At 46.0% G+C, this 20,885-nt stretch overlaps 1 protein-coding gene across 4 annotated transcripts in view; it reads left to right on the top strand.

Annotated features, from left to right (window-relative positions):
- The window catches only part of LOC147106636 (protein phosphatase 1 regulatory subunit 12A-like), a 305,116-nt gene that overhangs the window by 133,801 nt on the left and 150,430 nt on the right, over positions 1–20,885 (top strand). For all 4 annotated transcript variants that reach the window (XM_086007660.1, XM_086007657.1, XM_086007656.1 and 1 more), the window contains exons 2-3: positions 6,967–7,097; positions 15,460–15,578. In XM_086007660.1, coding sequence (XP_085863786.1) covers positions 6,967–7,097; positions 15,460–15,578 — 250 coding nt within the window. The remainder of the gene's footprint in view (positions 1–6,966; positions 7,098–15,459; positions 15,579–20,885) is intronic.

Genomic DNA, 20,885 nt, shown 5'->3' with positions numbered 1-20,885 from the left:
TTGTACCAGCCACATAAATACTGTGGCCACAAGAGCAGGTCAGAGGCTGGGTATTCTGTGGCGATTGTCTCACCTCCTGACTCCACCATCTACAATGCACAAGTCAGGAGTGTGATGAAATACTCTCCATTTGCCTGGGTGAGTGCAGCTCCAACAACACTCAAGAAGCTTGACACCATCCAGGACAAAGCAACCCACTTGATTGGCTGAGTCAAAATCCTGGAACTCCCTCCCTAACAGCACTGTGGAAGTACCTTCACCATAAGGACTGCAGCAGTTCAAGAAGGCGGCTTACCACCACCTTCTCAAGGGCAATTAGGGATGTGCAATAAATGCTGGCCTTGCCAATGATGCCCACATCCCAGTAAGAGGAGGGGTGGGGCCGATTAGGGACCATAAAGGAGATCTATGCATGTAGGCAGAGGGTATAGCTGAGGTACTAAATGCATCCCTCTTCACCAAGGAAGAGGATGCTGCCATAGACATAGTGAAGGAGGAGGTAGTAGAGACACTTGATAGGATAAAAATTGATAAAGAGGTATTAGAAAGGCTGGCTGTACTTAAAGTAGATAAATCACCAGGAGCGGATGGGATGCATCCTAGGATGCTGAGGGAATTGAGGGCGGAAATCGTGGAGGTACTGGCCATAATATTCCAATCTTCCATAGATACGGGGGTTGTGCCAGAGTACTGGAGAATTGCAAATGTTACACCATTGTTCAAAAAAGGGTGTAAAAATAAACCCAGCAACTACAGCCCTGTTCCTGGGACTAGGGACAGGGTCACTGGCAAGGCTTGGAAGCTAAGCAGAGCCAGGCCTGGTTAGTACCTGGAGGGGTGACCATCAGGGAAGACCAGGTGCAGAAGGTCACGGAAGGAGCCCCGAGGAGGGGGCGGTTGGTGAGAAGGTCACGGAAGGAGCCCCGAGGAGGGGCGGTTGGTGAGAAGGTCACGGAAAGAGCCCCGGGAGGGGTGGCTGGTGAGCAGGCCCGGGCGTTGGGCTGAAGATTGTCGGACAGGAGGAATGGTGGAAATGGAATGGCGGCGCGCACAGACGCAGCGGCTTTGCTTCTCCCAGGACGGTGCTATTTACGTTTAATGTTATTTGTACTGGACTCATGGGAGCTTGCAAGATCACATTTTGTTGTTCATGTACTTGTGCATTGTACAATGACAAAGTTGAATTATTATTATTATTATTATTATTATTATTACCAGTCAGTTTAACCTCAGTAGTGAGGAAGCTTTTAGAAACAGTAATCAGGAACAAAATCAACAGTCACTTGGATAGGGGTGGATTAATTCAGGAAAGCCAGCATGGATTTGTTAAAGGCAAATTGTGTTTAACCAATTTGATGAGTTTTTTGATGAGGTAACTGTGAGGGTTGATGAGGGTACTGCAGTTGACATAGTGTACATGGATTTCCAAAAGGCGTTTGACTAAGTGCCACATAATGGCCCAGTAATTCCGGGCACAATGCGTGTGTACGGACGGGGTACTCACGCGTGTGCCCGGAGGAATTGCCGGTTTTCAGCATGCACAGCGCATGCGCTGAAAACCGGCATTTCCTGTCCTCTGACCCAAGGGGTTAAGAGGCAGAATGCGCACGACTGCACAGGCAGCGCGTGCGCAGTGAAATTCCTTTTTTTTTCCCCCAGAGTTGCGCGTGTGTAAAGGCCTCCGGTCTTTACGCATTGAAAAACCACACGTAAGTACTTCGTTTTTCAGGTAAGTGGGCTTTTAGTACAATTGAGAAAATTTTTTTCCACAAGTTTGTTATTTTTAAAGAATTTACAGTAAGGTAAGTTTAGTTTTAGCCCCGATTTTTTATTTTTATATAAAAAAAAATTTCAAATTTTAAAATTATTGTTTAAAATAGTTTTTCAGAGTTCTTTATTGTTCATTTAAGTAGTGCAATGTTTTTTTAAATTTTCTTTCAGGTTTAAGTAGTGTTTTGGGGCCAGGAGTTTTCATGAGTTTGACAGCTCTTACTGTCAAACTCATAAATGAGTTTCCCTCCCCTGATTGGCTGCACAGTGCTCACCTGATCCCAGCCGGCACATCGCACTAACTATGCCGCTGGATCAGGTAAGCACATCGCGCCGACATCTGAACCGGGCCAGTGACAAGAAATGCAAGCAGGCCCGGGCTTCAGATGTCGGTGCGCAGGGTGAGTGCACATCGGGGGCTTGCACGCGCGGCAAGCTCCCGATCCTAATTTCAGGGCCAATAGGCTTGCCAGCAGAATTGAAGCCCATGGAATGAAAGGGACAGTGGCAGCATGGATACAAAATTGGCTAAGTGACAGGAAACAGAGAGTAGTGGTGAACGGTTGTTTTTCAGACTGGAGGAAGGTACACAGTGGTGTTCCCCAGGGGTCGGTTCTAGGACCACTGCTTTTCTTGATATATATTAATGACTTGGACGTGGGTGTACAGGGCACAATTTCAAAATTTGCAGATGACACAAAACTTGGAAGTATAGTGAACAGTGAGGAGGATAGTGATGGACTTCAGGAAGACAGAGACAGGCTGGTGAAATGGGCAGACACGTGACAGATGAAATTTAACGCAGGAAAGTGTGAAGTGATGCATTTTGGTAGAAAGAATGAGGAGAGGACATATAAACGAAATGGTACAATCCTAAAGGGGGTGCACGAACAGAGAGACGGGGGTGGGGGGCGGTATGTGTGCACAAATCATTGCAGGTGGAAGGGCAGGCTGAGAAAGCAGTTAAAAAGGTTTATGGGATCGTGGGCTTCATAAATAGATGTATAGAGTATAAAAGTGTGGAAATTATGATGAACCTGTATGAAACACTGGTTCAGCCCCAACTGGAGTACTGTGTCCAATTCTGGGCATCACACTTTAGGACGGATGTGAAGGCCTTCGAGAAGGTGCAGAAATGATTTATGAGAATGATTCCAGGAATGAGGGACTTCAGTTATGTGGATAGACTGGAGAAGCTGGGGTTGTTCTCCTTGAAGCAGAGAAGATTGAGAGGCGATTTGATAGAGGTGTTCAAAATCATGAGGGGTCTGGACAGAGTAGATAGAGAGAAACTGTTCCCATTGGCAGAAGGGTCGAGGTCACAGATTTAAGGTGATTGGCAAAAGAACCAATGGCGACGTTAGAAAAAACCTTTTTACGCAGCAAGTAGTTAAGATCTGGAATGCACTGCCTGAAAGGGTGGCGGAGGCGGACTCAATCTTATCTTTCAAAAGGGAGTTGGATAAGTATCTGAAGCAAAAAAAAATTGCAGGGCTACGGGGAAAGGGTGGGGGAGTGGGACTAGCTGAGAGTCGGCACAGGTTCGACCGGGTGGAATGGCCGCCTTCTGTGCTGTCACCATTCTATGATTCTATGAACAAATAAAATAAAATCTGCAGCAAGACTTCCTTACTCTTATACTTATTCCCCCTTGCAATAAAGGCCAACCTACCGTTTGCTTTCTTAATTGCTTGCTGTACCTGCTTGGTAACTTTTTGTGATTCGAACATATGAACAATGACGAACAAGTAAGGACAGGTTAGAACCCAAATATATCTCTCCCTGTTTGACATGGACAGGCCCACACTGCTGGACTCACATTGATATTTGCAGCTGCAGGGAGCCAGTTATTTCAGTGATGCCATTGCTACTTTTCAATCAGTACCCTGATGCTGTTTCCTGCCCCCCCCCCCCCCCCACCCCTGGCCCCACGCAAAAGCAGACAAACCAAGACACACACTCACAGCCACTTTAAGAAAATGGAATTGCTGAAATTTTTCCAGATGCGTATCTGTTTCGGGAATCGTGTTCAGATGGAGCTTCCTGATAGAAGGGGATTTATGCTGTTTGTTGCTATATTGCCTTGGTTACGGCTTATAATTTGTGAGCTTTCCTGCTGCTTTTACAGTTCAGTGGGAATATCTCTGACTCAGTCCTCCCCTTCTCCACCCCACCATGATTTCCTCCACCACCCCCTTCTTCCCTCCCCTCCCCCATTGTGCTGTGCAGGAGCCTCCTATCCTTTTTGCAGGATTTCTCACCTAACTTCATGTATATTCTTTAAAAGATGTAACAAATGGTGCAGTGCTGAGCTGTGCAAACCAAACAGGGCCCAAGTTCCCCCTCTTTTAGAAAGTGTGCATGTGCGGACATTAGGTAAGGATAGGGTTGGATTTGTCTCTGACGTCCTCTCTGGTGAAATAGCCAGTCAACATTCATTTTCTAGGATCATATGTGAAGATTGTCAACTTGTGTGTGGTGGAGGAGGCTGCCCCTGCCAATTAAGCTTTATCGCAGCAAAAGCCAGCACCTTTAGCAGAGTGAGGGGTAATGGAGGAAGTCTGAAAGCCTTTGCGTGTGTAAATATAATATAGTAAAAGCCTTGTGACTGCCACATTACCCTTACTTACTGTATCGCTATTTTGAGTAAAGCTTTTGTCAACATTTATAATGGAATAACTGTAGGCAAACATTTTGCTTGTTATGCTGAAATTGCGGGCTTTCGGCTGCTAGGTGATGGTGTTGTGCTCCTCGGTCCCATCTTCTGCCTCCCACAGATCAGGTTGTCAACTCTAGTTGAATATATTGCTGGAGGTTTCATCACTTGGTGAGCTGCCTCCAACTGTCCGGCCCCCCCCACACTCCCGCTCACCCAAAGCACCCATCCTCACCGCACCCCGCCTTCCCAAACCAATTGGAAAGTGAGAAGATACTTCGTTACCCCATTGGATGATTCCTGCTGAAAATTATTAAGTAAAACCGCCACTCCCAAAGGCCACCAGCCTAAATTTAAACTACAAATGGGGCTCTGGCCCCATTCTACTGCTCATGGCGTTCCCAATCCTGCTCTACCGTAATGGGCGTTGATCCCCCGAACGCCCATTGGCAACTCAGCAAAAACGGTCCGTGTATGTGTGGTTTGCACCTGCAGCGTACGCCGGCTGTCGTGGCTTGCAATCAAACCGCGTTGTCTGAGCCCTGCTGATCCCCTTGCCCTCTCTATTAGGAACTCACCACTTCATTGCCAGTTGTGAGGATGACGGCATCAGGGCCAATGAAAATCACCTGGAAACTCTGATTCCTTAGAGAGAAACTAAGAGAGGGAGGTACAGAAACGCACACTGGGAGAGGGAGGTAGAGAAAGACACAGAGAGGGAGGGAGAGAGAGAGAGAGCGCAACAGAAACTGTGGGGGGGGGGGGAATTGAGAGATGAACACAAACTGGAGATGGAGAGAAGCACCAACTGGGGGAGGGAGTGAGAGAGAGTAACACAATCTGGAGTGAGGGACAGTTCATATTAGCCTGTGATGTACGTTGTTGTATACAGTAATGTGTTTTGTTCTGGGAGCCGGGCAGCTTTGGTGCTGCTCCCTGAGGAGTGACCCTCACAACCCTGAAGCTGGGCTTCAACAGTGGGGTGTGGGAGTTAGTGAATTGAATTAGGTTTGGTATTGGCTTTATTTATAATTTTTATAACTTGCTGTGTATTGTAAAAAGTCATAAAATTATATGAAGACTTTAGTTAGAAGTTACTTATATCGATGATGTTTTTGTTGAATCAGTGGTATTTACTTGGTATTTCTCATTGCAGCATATACTGTAGAAACATCGCAGAAGCAATGTCCCCTCTAATTCTTTTTGGGGCCGTGCAGCCTGCGCATGCGCGGTTTTTTAATTTAAAAGCCAGTGAGCCGGCTGCGCAGGAGCCCCAGACAGCTGCGCAGCTTAAAGGGAACATTGCGTAGAAGTAGTTTATATTTAAATATTACTTACCCTTAAATCTTTCTATTCTTTATGGTCTTTAATTTATAAATTGTTATTTATCTCGCTATAAAACAAAATGTCAAAGATTTTATTCAGGGCTTGGTGATGCTGAGACACTCAACTAAGGTAAATGCAGTAACATTTGTAAACAATGGTCAAATGTCACGTGATCGAATGCCATGTGATCAAATGTCACGTGATCAAATCTCCAGGAATACGTCAAACCAAAGTTGGCAATTCCAGTTGGCCAGCTGAACCTCTGGTCCTGCTCCGCTGTAGGTCGCTGTCCTGCTTTGCCTATGGCATGCTGCTGTCATTCTTGGCCTATTCCTTTAGAAAAATTGGGCCCCCACCCTTCTCAAAATATATATATATAAAAAAATAAAATTGCATTTTCAGCCACCGCTTCTGCTTCAGAAGCCACTCGCCTCTGCTTCCCGCACCCGGCTCAAAAATGTAAATGGGGTCTCTTGCCACTTTCATCGGCCCTGGCTGCCAACTAGCATTGTCGAAAATTATTAAATAAAACCGCCACTCAGTGTTATTAAATTGCTCTTCTTACCACTCTGGATTCCTGAACGATCCTCTACATATAATGAAATAAAACGGGTCCCACTGCTCACCTACCTCCTGCTGCTTTAGCTCTTGATCTAATGATCTTGTATTTAATTCAGTTATATATAGTTCCAGTTAATTGATGCCCTTCTCTTCCAGTTCAGTTCATTTTGTTATTTAAGTGTATGTCTATGTGAATGAACGTGCGTGTGTGCGTTCACTTATTTATTTTGTGCCCTCTCTCCTGGCTCCCTTATTTTCTGCACCCTCTTCTGGCCATTCTTTCTTCCTTCTTTCCTTCCTTCCATTAATATTATAAAAACCTTAGCCCTCCCCACCAAAGCTTCAAATCCTTACCAACCCACCGCACCCTCCAACTTGCTGCAAGCAACAGCACAGGAGATTCACCAGTAATATATTAAGTCATCCATATCGTGCACATTTCTGTCCTGTAACACTTTCCCTGTCACACTTTGTTGATATCAGCACATCCTGTGACTCACAATGAGCAACACCACAGGAGATCTTCGAGTAACTAATTTTAATAGTTTGACCCTAACCGAGTGGGTACAGTAAAAGAGTGGCTGAGGGTATCATGCAGAGGAGCAGCAACATGAGATTGTTCACTATTTTTGTTGTCTTCTGCTCTCTGACAGGCCTGCATCGACGAAAATCTGGACATGGTCACTTTTCTGCTGGAGCATGGTGTCAATGTCAATCAGCCTGACAATGAGGGCTGGACAGCGTTACACGCAGCGGCCTCCTGCGGTTTCACGGAGATCACAGAGTGAGTATGGGTACAGCAAGTCGATAGGAACTGCTACATCCTCATTGATACACTTTCAGGGGCAATTGAACAAATTTCCAGAGCCTCCCGTCTCCAATATTCAACTTGACTCGTACGAGCCAAGCTGGAAAATGAGCAAAAGCTTCAAAAAAGGCCGACAACTCCTAAACAAGCGATTGCACTGAAAATGCAGTGGGTCACAGGCTTGTAATGTAAGCTGCAGACAACCCAATGTTCTGTCACTCATATTGTAAGCAAACAAAGCAGAAGTACTGTATGTGAAAGCTTGAAAGAGATTCGAGGCATCCAATTTATTTTCTAGACTTGTCTGGAGGCACAAGCCTCAGTTTAAAAAAAAAAGAAAAGATTTTTGACACTTTTTGGTCCAGTATCTTAGACTGTACAATGAACATTGGCATTGCAATTTTTGTTTTAGCTAAACAAGAGGGAACGCTTAATCAACTCTATTGAAAACTACTGTCTGTTATTTGGGAAAGGATTGTTTTTATTATCTTTTAAAATGCCTTCCTCCCAGGAACAGTGGAAGATCTGTTTTAAAAAATAAAATGTCTTGACCATTCTGGTGAGGGTTTTCAGCAGTGAGTTTATAATATTTGCACTGTGCTTCCAAGTGCTGTCCCCACTCCTTTGCATGAACTGTTGGTATATTACCAGAGGGTGGGAATTCGCTCAACTAGAACATTATGAATTTTTATATTAAAATTTAGGCACTCTGATTGATTTAAACAGTTTTATACTTCACAATTGACACATTTTTAATCTGAAAGACAGAAGAAAATAAGTGACTGTTGAGGAAATTGTAGTTTGGTTACCCAACAGTCATTTTTCTCTCTCCACCAGTGCACAGAAACATTCTTTCCCCCTCCAACCCTCCCACTTCACTCTTCTCCATCCAACCTGGCACTCTCTTTGCCCCCTCCCCCCTCAGTTCAAGCTGGCACTACCCTCCATCGCCAGTCCACAATTACATTCTTCTTCCCCCCGCCCCCCCCCCACTTCCCACTGCAGCTCCACGCTGGCATTTTCCTCTACATCCCCCCAGTTCATGTTGGCATTCTCCTCCACTCCCCCACTGCTCGACTCTCAGTTTCTCCCCTCTTGTGGCCATTCTGAGTCTCATACCCAAGTTTTTGTTGTTCCTGTAAGCTAAAATGATTGAACCTGGCTGCATGCCGCATGTGGGAATTCCTGTGAATTCAGTTTATAACAGCAACAGAACAGGATTTGGGTCAGACCGCCCCATGACAGCATTGGCTGGGCACATGGACCAGTCCACCAAAACACTGACTGACCGTTTCAGATGCAGTTTGGCATGTATCACTGGCTTGTTGCCCTGTAGACAGCATTAATAAGAATGCTTGGCCTGACTGCCCACCATAAGAACACAGGAATATGCAGAACTGGAAGAGATCATTGTAGTCCATCTGCAGTCACCTAGTTTGAAAAATACCAATTACTACTTCATCTCTCATGCCTCTTGGTCACTTTCTATGCCAGATATCTGTCCCACTCCCTCTTGAATTTGCCCCATTATCCACCTCCACTGCCTCCTTTATGTGTCAGCTGTGGCTCAGTTGGTAGCATCCTCACCACTGAGTCAGAAGGTTGTGGAATCCAGTCCCAGTCCAGACACTTAAGCACAAAAATCTAGGCTGTCACTCGAGTGCAGTGCTGAGGGAGTGCTGCACTGTCAGAGGTGCAGTCTTTTGGATGAGACATTAAACCGAGGCCCCGTCTGCTCTCTAAGGTGGACGTAAAAATCCCATGGCACTATTTTGAAGAAGAACAAAGGAGTGATGCCCGATATCTTGGCCAATATTTACCCCTCACAACATCACTAAAACAGATTATCTGGTCATTATCACATTACTGTTTGTGGGAGCTTGCTGTGCTCAAATTGGCTGCTGCATTTTCTACATTACAACAGTGACTACACTTCAAAAAGTACTTGATTGGCTGTAAAGCACTTTGGGACGTCCGGTGGTCGTGAAAGGCACTACATAAATGCAAGTCTTTCCTGTCTTTTTCCTTCTGTCTTTTTCTTTCTTTCTGTCTCTTTCTTTTTGTCTATATGTCTGTCTCTTTCTGCCTGTCTGTCTCTTTCTTTGTCTGTCTGTCTGTCTTTTTTCTTTCTCCTTATGTAAAGTAGTTAAATCTAAACTAACTATTCACATTCCCGCTCCTGAGCTTCTTGTAGATTTTGTGGTTATTGTTGTGTCGGTACCTTTCTACCTAGACACAATTTAGGACTCAGAACTCAGAGATTCAAACATGAAGTGCTTTATTGGAAGGAAAGGAAGTTCTGGCAAGTTCCGAACAAAGGGAGCTAAACTTAACAGAGAACACCCAACCATTTATCTCCTGTGACAGCGCCACCACAGGTGGGAGGAGAACACACAATAGAACACACAATACATATCATTTCCTCCCCTCTTAAATGGAAGGTCCACATTATTCCTCAACAGGTAAGTTACTTTCAATGCACTCAACGAACCTAGGGTAGAGGTAGACTGCCTCAAACGCTGACTTTACCCTGGGGTTTATTCTGCCCCAGTCTTGTGGGTAAGTCACTAAGCCTACAGATCCAAGCGTCTTGGAGGCCGCCGCTCTCTGACAGGATACCGGCGGTCATCGCTGGCTTCCACAGCAGTAGGCATTGACACAGGCCTGGATGGAGAAGGTGCCTGTGTCAGTCGAAAGTCAGGAGTTTGCACAGGTGGAACAGTCTCTTTGACTTCCTGTGTTGGAGGAGAGCACTGTGGCAAAGGATGCTGGTTTGCGGTATCATCCGGAAACAGTTCAGGCCAACCAGCCGTTGGAGCCTCTGTGGCTGTCTGCTCCTAGCAACAGTTGATCTGTGTGTCTTCTCCAGACGACGTCCTCAGCAGTCTCAACCGTGTAAGACACAGGGCCCGTCTGCGCGATCACCGTAGCAGGAACCCATTTCGGTCCCGTGTTGTAGTTTCGAGCTAGGACGTGCTCTCCGGGGTGAAACCGTCTCTCCTTGGCTCTTTTCTCTCTCTTTTCAACTTGAGCTTGTTGTTGACAATGGACAACCTGTTCTGCCCTTGGAGGTTTGAGTAAGTCAAAACTTGTCCGCAACTGCCTCTTCATCATGAGCGAAGCGGGGGAAGTTTTGGTTGTGGCATGCGGCTCGTTCCTGTAGGACAACAGGAAGCTGTTCAGACGTTGGTGGATTGAGCCCTGACCTTGCGATGCCTTCAAGGCGTGCTTCAAAGTTTGCACAAACCCTTCTGCCTGGCCGTTAGTAGAGGGATGATAGGGCGCAGACCTGATGTGTTGGACACCATTCACATGCAGGAAGGTTGCAAACTCCTGTGATACAAATTGTGGACCGTTGTCACTTACGTTGTTCCGGTGAGCCATAATGGCTGAACATCTCGCCAAGTTTCTCACTTGTTTTCTCTGCCGTGGTAGACCTCATCACAGCGACCTCCGGCCACTTGCTACGAGCGTCCACAACCACCATAAACATCTTCTCTTCGAAAGGACCGGCGAAGTCCACATGTACTCGCTGCCACACTTCTGCAGGCCAATCCCAGGGGTGTAGGGTTGCCAGCTGTGGAACATTCCGGACCCTTTGACATGGGGAACATGTTTTGGCTTTCTCCTCAATATTCCCATCAAGACCTGGCCACCAGAAGTAGCTGCTTGCCATTTCCTTCATCCGAACCATCCCACTGTGGCCTGTATGAAGTTGTTGCAGTATAGGTTCCCTCAGAGGTGGCGGAATGATGACACGGTGTCCCCAAAGAAGACAACCTGCCTGGACGGAGAGCTCATTTCTTTTTGAAATGTAAGGTTTCAAACTAGGAGAATCTCCGATAGCTCTCCCTCGAATGACATCGTCCATTACCTCAGACAGGACTGGATCGTTGCGGGTGTACCTTCGCACCTGAACTGCAGTGACAGGTGCTCCCTCCACTTGTCTAAAGTAGAAGATGTCTATCTGACGAGGCTCTGGGGGAGTAACAGGCAAGGGTAGCCTCGAGAGACCGTCTGCGTTGCCGTGCAAGTCTGATTTGCGATATTTGATGTCGTATATGTGTCCTGACAACAGTAAAGCCCACCTTTGCATCCTGCTTGCAGCGAGAGACGGAATTCCGGTGTGGGGCCCGAAGATTGAAGTCAATGGACGGTGGTCCGTCAGGAGTGTGAACCTTCTCCCAAACAGGTACTGATGAAATTTTCAAATTCCAAAAAAGATTTCCAAGGCCTCGCGCTCGATCTGCGCATAGTTACTCTCGGCCTTGTTCAAGGTGCGTGATGCGAAGGCGATAGGTTTCTCTTCACCCGATGGCATGATGTGGGATATGACTGCTCCCACACCATATGGTGATGCATCACATGCTAGCTGCACGGGTAGCTTTGGGTCGAAGTGTGTCAGAACCTCCGATTTCAGCAATGCTTTCTTTGCTTGGGCGAAAGCTTCGCTGCACAGTTCAGTCCATTTCCATGTTTTGCCTTGACATAGCAACTGATGTAACGGCTTCAGCAATGTTGCTAAGTCTGGAATAAACTTCCCATAGTAGTTAAGTAGCCCCAGAAATGAACGTAACTGGCTCACATTCTGGGGTGCTGGGGCCTCCACGATCGCCTTGACCTTTGACGGCGCCTTATGCAGGCCAGTAGCGTCAATCACATGCCCCAGGTACTCAACTGAAGACTGAAAGAATTCACATTTGTCTTTACGAACTCTGAGTCCGTACTCTTTCAGTCATTGTAGTGTCGCATCCAAGTTCAGAAGATGATCCTCCTCATTTGTCCCAGTGACAAGGATGTCGTCCAGGTAGCACTGGACTCCTGGCAGTCCACTCAAAATCTGATCCATTGCCCTTTGGAATAGAGCAGGGGCCGACGTAATTCCAAACGGAAGGCGGCAGTACCTGTATAGCCCCTTGTGTGTCACAATTGTCAGTAGCTCCTTTGATTTGTCATCGACATGCATTTGTAGATAAGCCTGGCATAAGTCTATTTTGCTGAACTTTTGCCCTCCGGCCAGGCCCGTAAAAAGATCATCAATGAGGGGAAGAGGGTACTGTTCCGCAGACAGCACCGGGTTAATAGTCACTTTAAAATCCCCGCAGATTCGAACAGATCCATCCTTTTTCAGGACAGGAACAATGGGTGCGGCCCATTTGCTCACGCTCACAGGTTCCAGGACTCCATTCTCGACTAAGGCCTCCAAGTTAGCCTCAACTTTTGGCCTAATTGCATAGGGTACAGGTCGGGCTTTGTGAAACTTCGGCTTGCTGTCAGGTTTAATGTCCATTCTCACGCTGATCTTTTTCATGCTCCCAAGTTCCCCATTGAAGAGTTCTGCATGTTTGTTTAACACTGCAGTCAGACCTGACTCCCCTTTTGACATCATGCGGACTGCAGGCCAGTCCAGCGTGATTTTCTCTAGCCACGCACGTCCCAGTAGCGATGGGTAATTTCCCTTTACCACATATAGTGGCAGTTTTGCAGTCTGTCCGTTCAATTTAACTATCACCTCAATGACGCCTCTCATGGCCACAGGTTCGCCGGTATACGTCTTTAGTACAATGTTTGTTGACTGAAGGGTAAGATGCTTTTGCATTTTGTTGCAGACAGTGTCTGAAACAAGGGACACAGCCGCGCCTGTGTCCACCTCCATCCGCACTGATTGTCCCTCCACCAGTGGTGACACCCAGTAGCCATTTAAATCACCTGCAACCGTCAGTATGTGCACCTCTTCCTCCTCAGAGGTGTTGCTCCCCTCTGTTTTGCTTGTTCCATCATACTGCACTGAATGAACACTCTTTTTCCTCTCTTGTCCAAATACAGACATTTTGCTTCCATGCTTCCCAGCTCTGTTATTTTTTTACCTCTACAGGCGCGTTCAATGTGACCCTTTTTGCCACAATTTCGGCATTCCAGCTCCATACACCAGCAGTCATTAGCATGATGGCCCGTTTTCCCACAACGGTAACATGTGCCGTTCCACGCACCTTTAGGCTCAGACGACACCTTGTGAACTCTCCCTGTTGAACTCAACTGGTGAGCCTCCTTTTCCGCCATCTCCATGGAGACACTAACTTCAATGGCCTTTTCAAGAGTAAGGTTGTCCTTAGTAAGAAGGCGCTTCTGTGTGGCTGCATTTTGCAGACCACACACAAGTCTGTCTCTAATGGTGTCCTTCAGCACCTCCTTGAACTGACAGTGTTCCGACAACCTTTTTAAAGCAGCAATAAACATCGTCACTGATTCCCCTTCCTCTTGATTCCATTTATGAAATCTAAATCTCTCAGCAATAACCAGAGGTTTTGGTGAAAAATGTGCTCCAAGAATTTCCACTAGTTGCTTATATGTTTTAGTTCCTGGCTTATCTGGTTGCACGAGGCTGCGAAGTAAATTGAATGTCTTCGGCCCGATTACACTCAAAAAGGTAGGCACGACCTTTTCATTTGCCACCACATTCGCCAATACAAAATAGTCAAAACGTTCCGTATAAGCGCTCCATTGCTCCACATTTTCCTCAAAATCACCGATGTTCCCTAATATAGTAGCCATCTCACGTTTCAAATTAAATTTTCTGTTTACTCACTGCACCCGTAACGTACGCAGATTCGTCCGCTCCTCGTTGCCACTTGTTGTGTCGGTACCTTTCTACCTAGACACAATTTAGGACTCAGAACTTCAAACATGAAGTGCTTTATTGGAAGGAAAGGAAGTTCTGGCAAGTTCCGAACAAAGAGAGCTAAACTTAACAGAGAACACCCAACCATTTATCTCCTGTGTCAGCGCCACCACAGGTGGGAGGAGAACACACAATACATAACAGTTATGCCAAGCATTATTAGGAATCAGCGTATATATACTTCTAAGAATCTTGAATACCTAAATGAAGACTGATCTGAGCCACACTTTCCACCAGTGTAACATTTGTAGTTTCCAGTGCTTTACTTCATAGTGCAGGTGACTTATCTATTTAGTTGCCCCTCTCGGCACCCCCTCTAATGCCAGGATCTCCCACTGAGTAAGTGTTTAGAATTTTGCACAGTACTCTAGGTGGGTCAGGACAAATTAATTATCATTTCCTAAGACTTACTCTCTATCACTCTGGCTTAATTTATACTCCCACTGTTTATTCCTCTTCCTCAATCATATTACTTTGCAAATCCATTTCAACATCTCCTGAGTTCTGTTTATCTACTGAGTCTGTTATCTTCTCAATGGACTCTAATAGATTTGTCAGACATGACCTCCCTCCCATGAAGCGATGCCGACTCCCTCTTATTTCTCTAGGCATTTCATTTTCCCTCCCTCAGGATGTCCTCTAATGTTTGATATACTACAGATGTCGGACTCACCAGCTTGTAGTTCAGAGGGTTATCTTTATGTACCTTTTTATAAATTGGTGTCCTCTAGTTCTGTACTTAAATTAAATGCTCTGCTCACATCTTTGTTATCTATGCCTCTCAGCGCTTTTAAGACCTGGGCTTGCTTGATGAGACAGTGTAGATTAGGAATGCCAAAAACGGACCCACACAGTCCCATGCAATTACATGGAGTGGTCTTTAGTTATGGATCTAAACTCTGCAATGGCCGCTATACACGGCATCTTCCCTATCGCCTCTGCAGATAGATGATGCTCCAGATCATCTTAATCCAGCCCTGTTGGACTGGGCTGCACCCATCACAAGGGCAGAGTCTGACTGGAATAGTGGGACCTCAAACATGGATCTCGCAAAGAGCAATGCGATTGATGCTCTTTTTGTTGCTATTAGCAACAGCAGATAGCCCATCAGTACATTTTAAAAGAATGTTCAGATAAGATGGCTTTTGTGGCTCTCCCTTTGCCAAGCACCGATAATATCTGTCATGAGTAAGCTCTTTGAATGTTGTGACCTCACTCAGCTATAAGGAGTGTACCCAGTAAAAAGGGAACTGATGGTGTCAAAACCCTTTAAAGATCCACCTGCCATTGGGACCCCAGTAAAGAGATGGGTATGCAGTTTGGACTCTCTTTCTAGCGACTGATGAGTTAAAATGTTGGAGCTGACGTTCAGTGTTGTCGACCACTAAACAATCAGATCGCCTGGTAAGTGTAAGACTTAACTGAAAACTTCTCGCCCTTCTAACTGTTGAATATCATCTAACAGCAGCCTAACCAAGTCCTCAGAAAGGTCAGTGACCTTGCTGAACCCAGTTAGTGCTCTGAGTGACCCCAGTCATTGCCCTGAGTGAGCCCACCTACAGTTCAGTTCAAGCCAACCCTGTGAAGTGCACAAAGTTTAGGCAGGAGGATAGCTGATATCCAGTTGATTCTGAATGTATCTGCTTGCTCCTTGTGTAGGTATCTAATTAAACAGCGGGCGAATGTTGCAGCCGTGAACAGTGAGGGGGAGTTGCCTATTGACATTGCCCAAGGCGAAGCTATGGAGAAGCTGCTGAAAGCGGTCATTAAAAAGCAAGGTAAGGGCTCCGTGTAACCAGGCAACACATTGGTGAGAAGTCACTGCTTCACATTTGAATGTGGCTCTCCAAGCTCAGTTAGACAGTAAAAAGATCGATCTAAATGAACTTTGAGAGACACATTCCCAACTGGGAGCAAAAAGATTGACTTTAGAACTGTTTGGTGTAAAGGAACAATAAAAGTTCTTCAGAACCATTGAACTGAAGACTAGTATGTCACAGTGATGATTTCAAACATTAAAAATCACTCAGAAGTAATGGGCTGATTTCACCAGGATGTTCATATCAAACAGGCAAAATGGCAGCCATCTTTCTTTCCCACTGACTTCGTGTCATCACTGTGTTTCTTTAATCAATTTTCTCCTCTTACCTCTTGAAACTACTGATCCCTGCTGGGGTGTGGTTACATGATTGCAAATGCCCTTTGGTACCTTGACTAAGTGACCATTCTTCATGTGTGAGCCTCGACAGTGAGTGTTGGAAGACTTCAATTGTGGAGGACATCACTGTGAGTCTGATCCAGTCCTCGCTCAACTCGCAGTTACACACTTTTTCTCTTCTCAGCTCAAGGATTTCCTTGGTAGCATCCCTATAACTAACATGGCCAACATCAGCTAACTCAACACAGTTTCGGGATTGAACTTGGACCCTGCTTTGGTCTGTACACCTCAGCTACTCAATGTGTGTACCAGCTGAGCCCTTGAGCAAGCAATCAACAGACATTAATCCAACTCCACGGGCTGTTGGTTCAGTAACTATTCCAAGCTTGCACCATGTCCTCCTCTTCATACCCTCATGCCCCTCACCTGAGTACATCGCAAATCCAGGCAGCAACTTCAGTAAAATGGGTTCTGGGTATGTCGGCTCACAATTTCTCTGTGCTGGTGCTGACTGTATGCCTCTATGCCAGGGCGCAGCCACACAAAAGTGGATAAAAGAAAGAAATGCTTGCATTAATATAAAGCCTTACCCTATCTCGCTGTTCTTTTTCCAAATGCTTTATGTACAATTAATTACTTTGAAGTGCAGTCAAATGTTTTGGTAGCTGCAATAGTGACATGAGAATCTCTAACCATATCAATTTCTGGTCCTGCTGGGACAGATTTTGACTGAACCCTGAGTGTCTCAGCAACAAGTAGCAAAGTACCAAGGTGTGGATGTTTTCTGTGTCACTTTTTTTATTCATTCACGGGATGTGGGCGTCATTGGCAAGGCCTGCATTTATTGCCCATCCCTAATTGCCCTTGAGAAGGTGGTGGTGAGCCACCTTATTAAACCGCTGCAGTCCGTGTGGTAAAAGTACTCCCACAGAGCTGTTAGCTGTTACAGGATTTTGACCCAGCGACGATGGAGTAACGTGATATATTTCCAAGTCAGGGTGGTGTGTGACTTGGAGGGGAACTTGGAGGTGGTCATGTTACCATGCGCCTGCTGCCCTTGTCCTTCTCGGTGGTAGAGGTCACTGGTTTGGGAGGTGCTGTTGAAGGAGCCTTGGCGAGTTGCTGTAGTTCATCTTGTAGATGGTACACACTGCAGCCACTGTGCGCCGGTGGTGGAGGGAGTGAATGTTTAAGGCGGTGGATGAGGTGCCAATCAAGTGGGCTGCTTTGTGTTGGATGATAAGCTTCTTGAGTGTTGCTCCCAGTTAAGCAAAGCATCGATTTTAAAATTCTCATCCTTGTTTTCAAATCCCTCCACAGCCTCTCTCCTCCTTATCTCTGTAATCTCCTCCAGCCCTATAATCCCCCTAGACCTCTGCGCTCCACCTATTCTAGACTTTTGAACATCCCCGATTTGAAATGCTCCACCATTGGTGATCGTGCCTTCAGCTGCCTAGGTCCTAAGCTCTGGAATTCCCTCCCTAAATCTCTCCACCTCCCTACTTCTCTATCCTCCTTTAAGACTCTCCTTAAAACCTACCTCTTCAACCAAGCTTTTGGTGATCTATCCTGACATCTCCTTATATGGCTCGGTGTCTCTTTTTTTTGATAACGCTCCTGTGAAGCATTTTGGGATGTTTTATTGCATTAAAGGTGCTATATAAATTGTTGTTGGGGAGCAGGTTATTGGTGAGAAAGTGGCGTTTGATAGCACTGTCGATGACACCTTCCATCAGTTTGCTGATGATTGAGAGCAGACTGATGTGGCGGTTATTGTCCAGATTTGATTTGTCCTGCTTTTTGTGGACAGGACATACCTGGGAAGTTTTCCACATTGTCGCGTAGATGCCAGTGTTGTAGCTGTATTGGAACAACTTGGCTAGAGACGCGGCTGGTTCTGGAGCACAAGTCTTCAGCACGACAGCCGGGATGTTGTTGGGGCCCACAGCCTTTGCTGTATCCAATGCACTCAGCCATTTCTTGATGTCATGTGGTGTGAATCACTAATAGCCTGCTTACCGATGCTCAGTTTGTGCTTCCATCAGTCTACTCTCAGTCGTCAGAAAAGTGATGGAAGGTGTCCACTTATGCACCAATAACCTGCTCACTGATGCTGAGTTTGGGTTCCGCCAAGACCACTCGGCTCCACACCTCATTAGAGCCTTGGTCCAAATCAAAAGAGCTGAATTACAGACTTGAGGTGAGAGTTACTGCCCTTGACTTCAAGGCAGCATTTGACTGAGTGTGACATCAAGGAGTCCTAATAAAATTGAAGTCAATGGGAATCGGGGGGAAACTCTCCACTGGCTGCAGTCATACCTAGCACAAAGGAAGATGGTTGTGGTTGTTTGAGGCCAATCATCTCAGCCCTGGACATTGCTGCAGGAGTTTCTCGGCAGTGTCCTACGCCCCACCATGTTCAGTTGCTTCATCAATGACCTTCCCTCCATCATAAGGTCAGAAGTGGGGATGTTCACTGATGATTGCACAATGCTCAGTTCTATTTGCAACTCCTCAGATAATGAAGCAGTCTGTGCCTGCCTGCAGCAAGACCTGGACAACATTCAGGCTTAGGCTGATAAGTGGCAAGTAACATTTGTGCCACACAAGTGCCAGGCAATGACTATCTCCAATAAGCAAGAGTCTGACCACCTCCCCATGACATTCAATGGCATTACCATCATCGAATCCCCTGGGAGTCACTATTGACAGAAACCTAATTGGACCAGCCACATAAATACTGTGACTACAAGAGCCGGTCAGAGGCTAGGTATTCTGTGACGAGTGTCTCACCTCCTGACTCCTCAAAACCTTTCCACCATCTACAAGGCACAAGTCAGGAGTGCAATGGAATGCACTCCACCTGCCTGGATGAGTGCAGCTCCAACAACACTCAAGAAGCTCGACACCATCCAGGACAAAGCAGCCCACTTGACTGGCTCCCCATCCATCACCTTAAACATTCACTCCCTCCACCACTGGCGCACCATGGCTGCAGTGTGTACCACCTACAAGATGCACTGCAGCAACTCGCCAAGGCGTCTTTGACAGCACCTCCCAAACTCGCGACCTCTATCACCTAGAAGGACAAGGGCAGCAGGCGCATGGGAACACCCCCAAGTTCCCCTCCAAGTCACACACCATCCTGACTTGGAAATATATCGCCGTTCCTTCATCGTCGCTGGGTCAAAATCCTGGAACTTCCTCCGTAACAGCACTGTGGGAGTAACTTTCCAACAGTGGTTCAAGAAGGCGGCTCACCACCACTTTCTCAAGGGCAATTAGGGATGGACAATAAATGCTGGCCTTGTCAGCGATGTCCAAATCCCAGGAACGAATAATTTTTTTTAAAATGCCACTTGAAAGCACTGTCGATGACACCTTCCATCACTTTTCTGATGATTGAGAGTAGACTGATTGGGCCGATAATTGGCTGGATTGGATTTGTCCTTTTTGTGGACAGGACAAACCTGGGCAGTTTTCCACTTTTTTGTCAGGTAGATGCCAGTGTTGTAGCTGTACAGGAACAGCTTGGCTAGAGACGCAGCTAGTTCTGAAGCACAAGTCTTCAGCACGACAGCCGGGATGTTATCGGGGCCCATAGCCTCTGCTGTATCTAGTGCACTCAGCCAATTCTTGATGATATGTGGAGTGAATCGAATTGGCTGAAGACTGGTTTCTGTGATGGTAGAGGCCGAGATGGATCATCCACTCGACACTGAGGATGGGGATGTTTGTGGAGCCTCCTCATCCCATTAGTTGTTTAATTGTCCACCACATCTAGTGTCTAGATGTCTAGCTTCTTTGGGTCTAGTGTCTATTATCCAGATTTAAAGTTCATTCTTGGTAGCTCCCTCACTCAGTATGGCGAATTGCAATCTCTAACTTGGTGTGTCCTCACCATTTCTCCTTTTCTCTGTAGCTGACCAGGTATGGTGGAAGCACTGATTGTCCCTCTTAACTATCTCTTCATTAACAGTTCTGCTAATAATTCTGAAGGGCTGTATCCTTTTGCCAGTGTGGGATATGTTAGGAGACCTAAGTATGGATCTTCACATTTGCTGAGCAGGTTGTTTATCATATGCACTGCTTTCTCCAACTCACGATTGGGGCTACTTGTACTGCAAACAAATCCTAATTGTGCAAATATTGATTTCAGATGTTCCACAATATTTTGTGACATGATCTGAGTCAGTTATAGTACTTATGTGAAATGTTTAGAAGTAGTCTGTAACTATACGGTAAGTGTTGGCTTTCCATCTGAATGAATCTGACCAACTTTCAGGCAGAGCAGATTGTTCCATCAACAGGATTTATTGGCCAGGATTTTACTGGGCCTATGACCGTGTATGTACGCGCCGTCGTAAGTGCCCCGCAAGTTCCGGGTCTTCGCATGCGATGCGCATGCGTGAAAACTCAGAACTTGCGATCTGTCAAGTTTCTCCTTGACAGACCGTATCCATCTGCTACAAATTAACTTTCGCTGGTGCAGAGCTTGGCTAGTTGCCCAACTACTGCCCAGTGAATACCCACCAAACCCTTACGCCCTTTTACCAGCGTAAGGGCTAAAATAATTTTTTTTTTGGAGTGATTTATACATTCACTTGCATTTAAAATTAGTTTAGGTTATTTTTGTCCCATTTAAAAATGTTTGTTTATTTTTCCAAAAATTAAATTTTTATTTTAAATGTCCAAAGGGTGTTTTAATTAATTTTGAACCTGTGATTATTTATTTTTATTTCAGTGTTGTGAACTTTTATTTATTAGGTGATTTCAAATAGGAATCCCCCTTTGTCATTGGTTGGCCTGGTCCACGTGATCCCAGGGACGCTTGCGGACCGCATGCACCCCGGGATGCGTGAGCCTTTACGCAGGTGTACGCCTGCAGGCCCAGGACCGTAAGAGTCCGAAGACAGCAGGTAAGCCC

The sequence above is a fragment of the Somniosus microcephalus genome, chromosome 15 (genome assembly GCF_052327205.1).
Source record: "Somniosus microcephalus isolate GS21.2 chromosome 15, FLI_Smic_1.0, whole genome shotgun sequence".
Lineage (NCBI taxonomy): Eukaryota > Metazoa > Chordata > Chondrichthyes > Squaliformes > Somniosidae > Somniosus > Somniosus microcephalus.
Note: the sequence above shows the minus strand (reverse complement) of the source record. Positions and strands in the feature narration are given on the sequence as shown.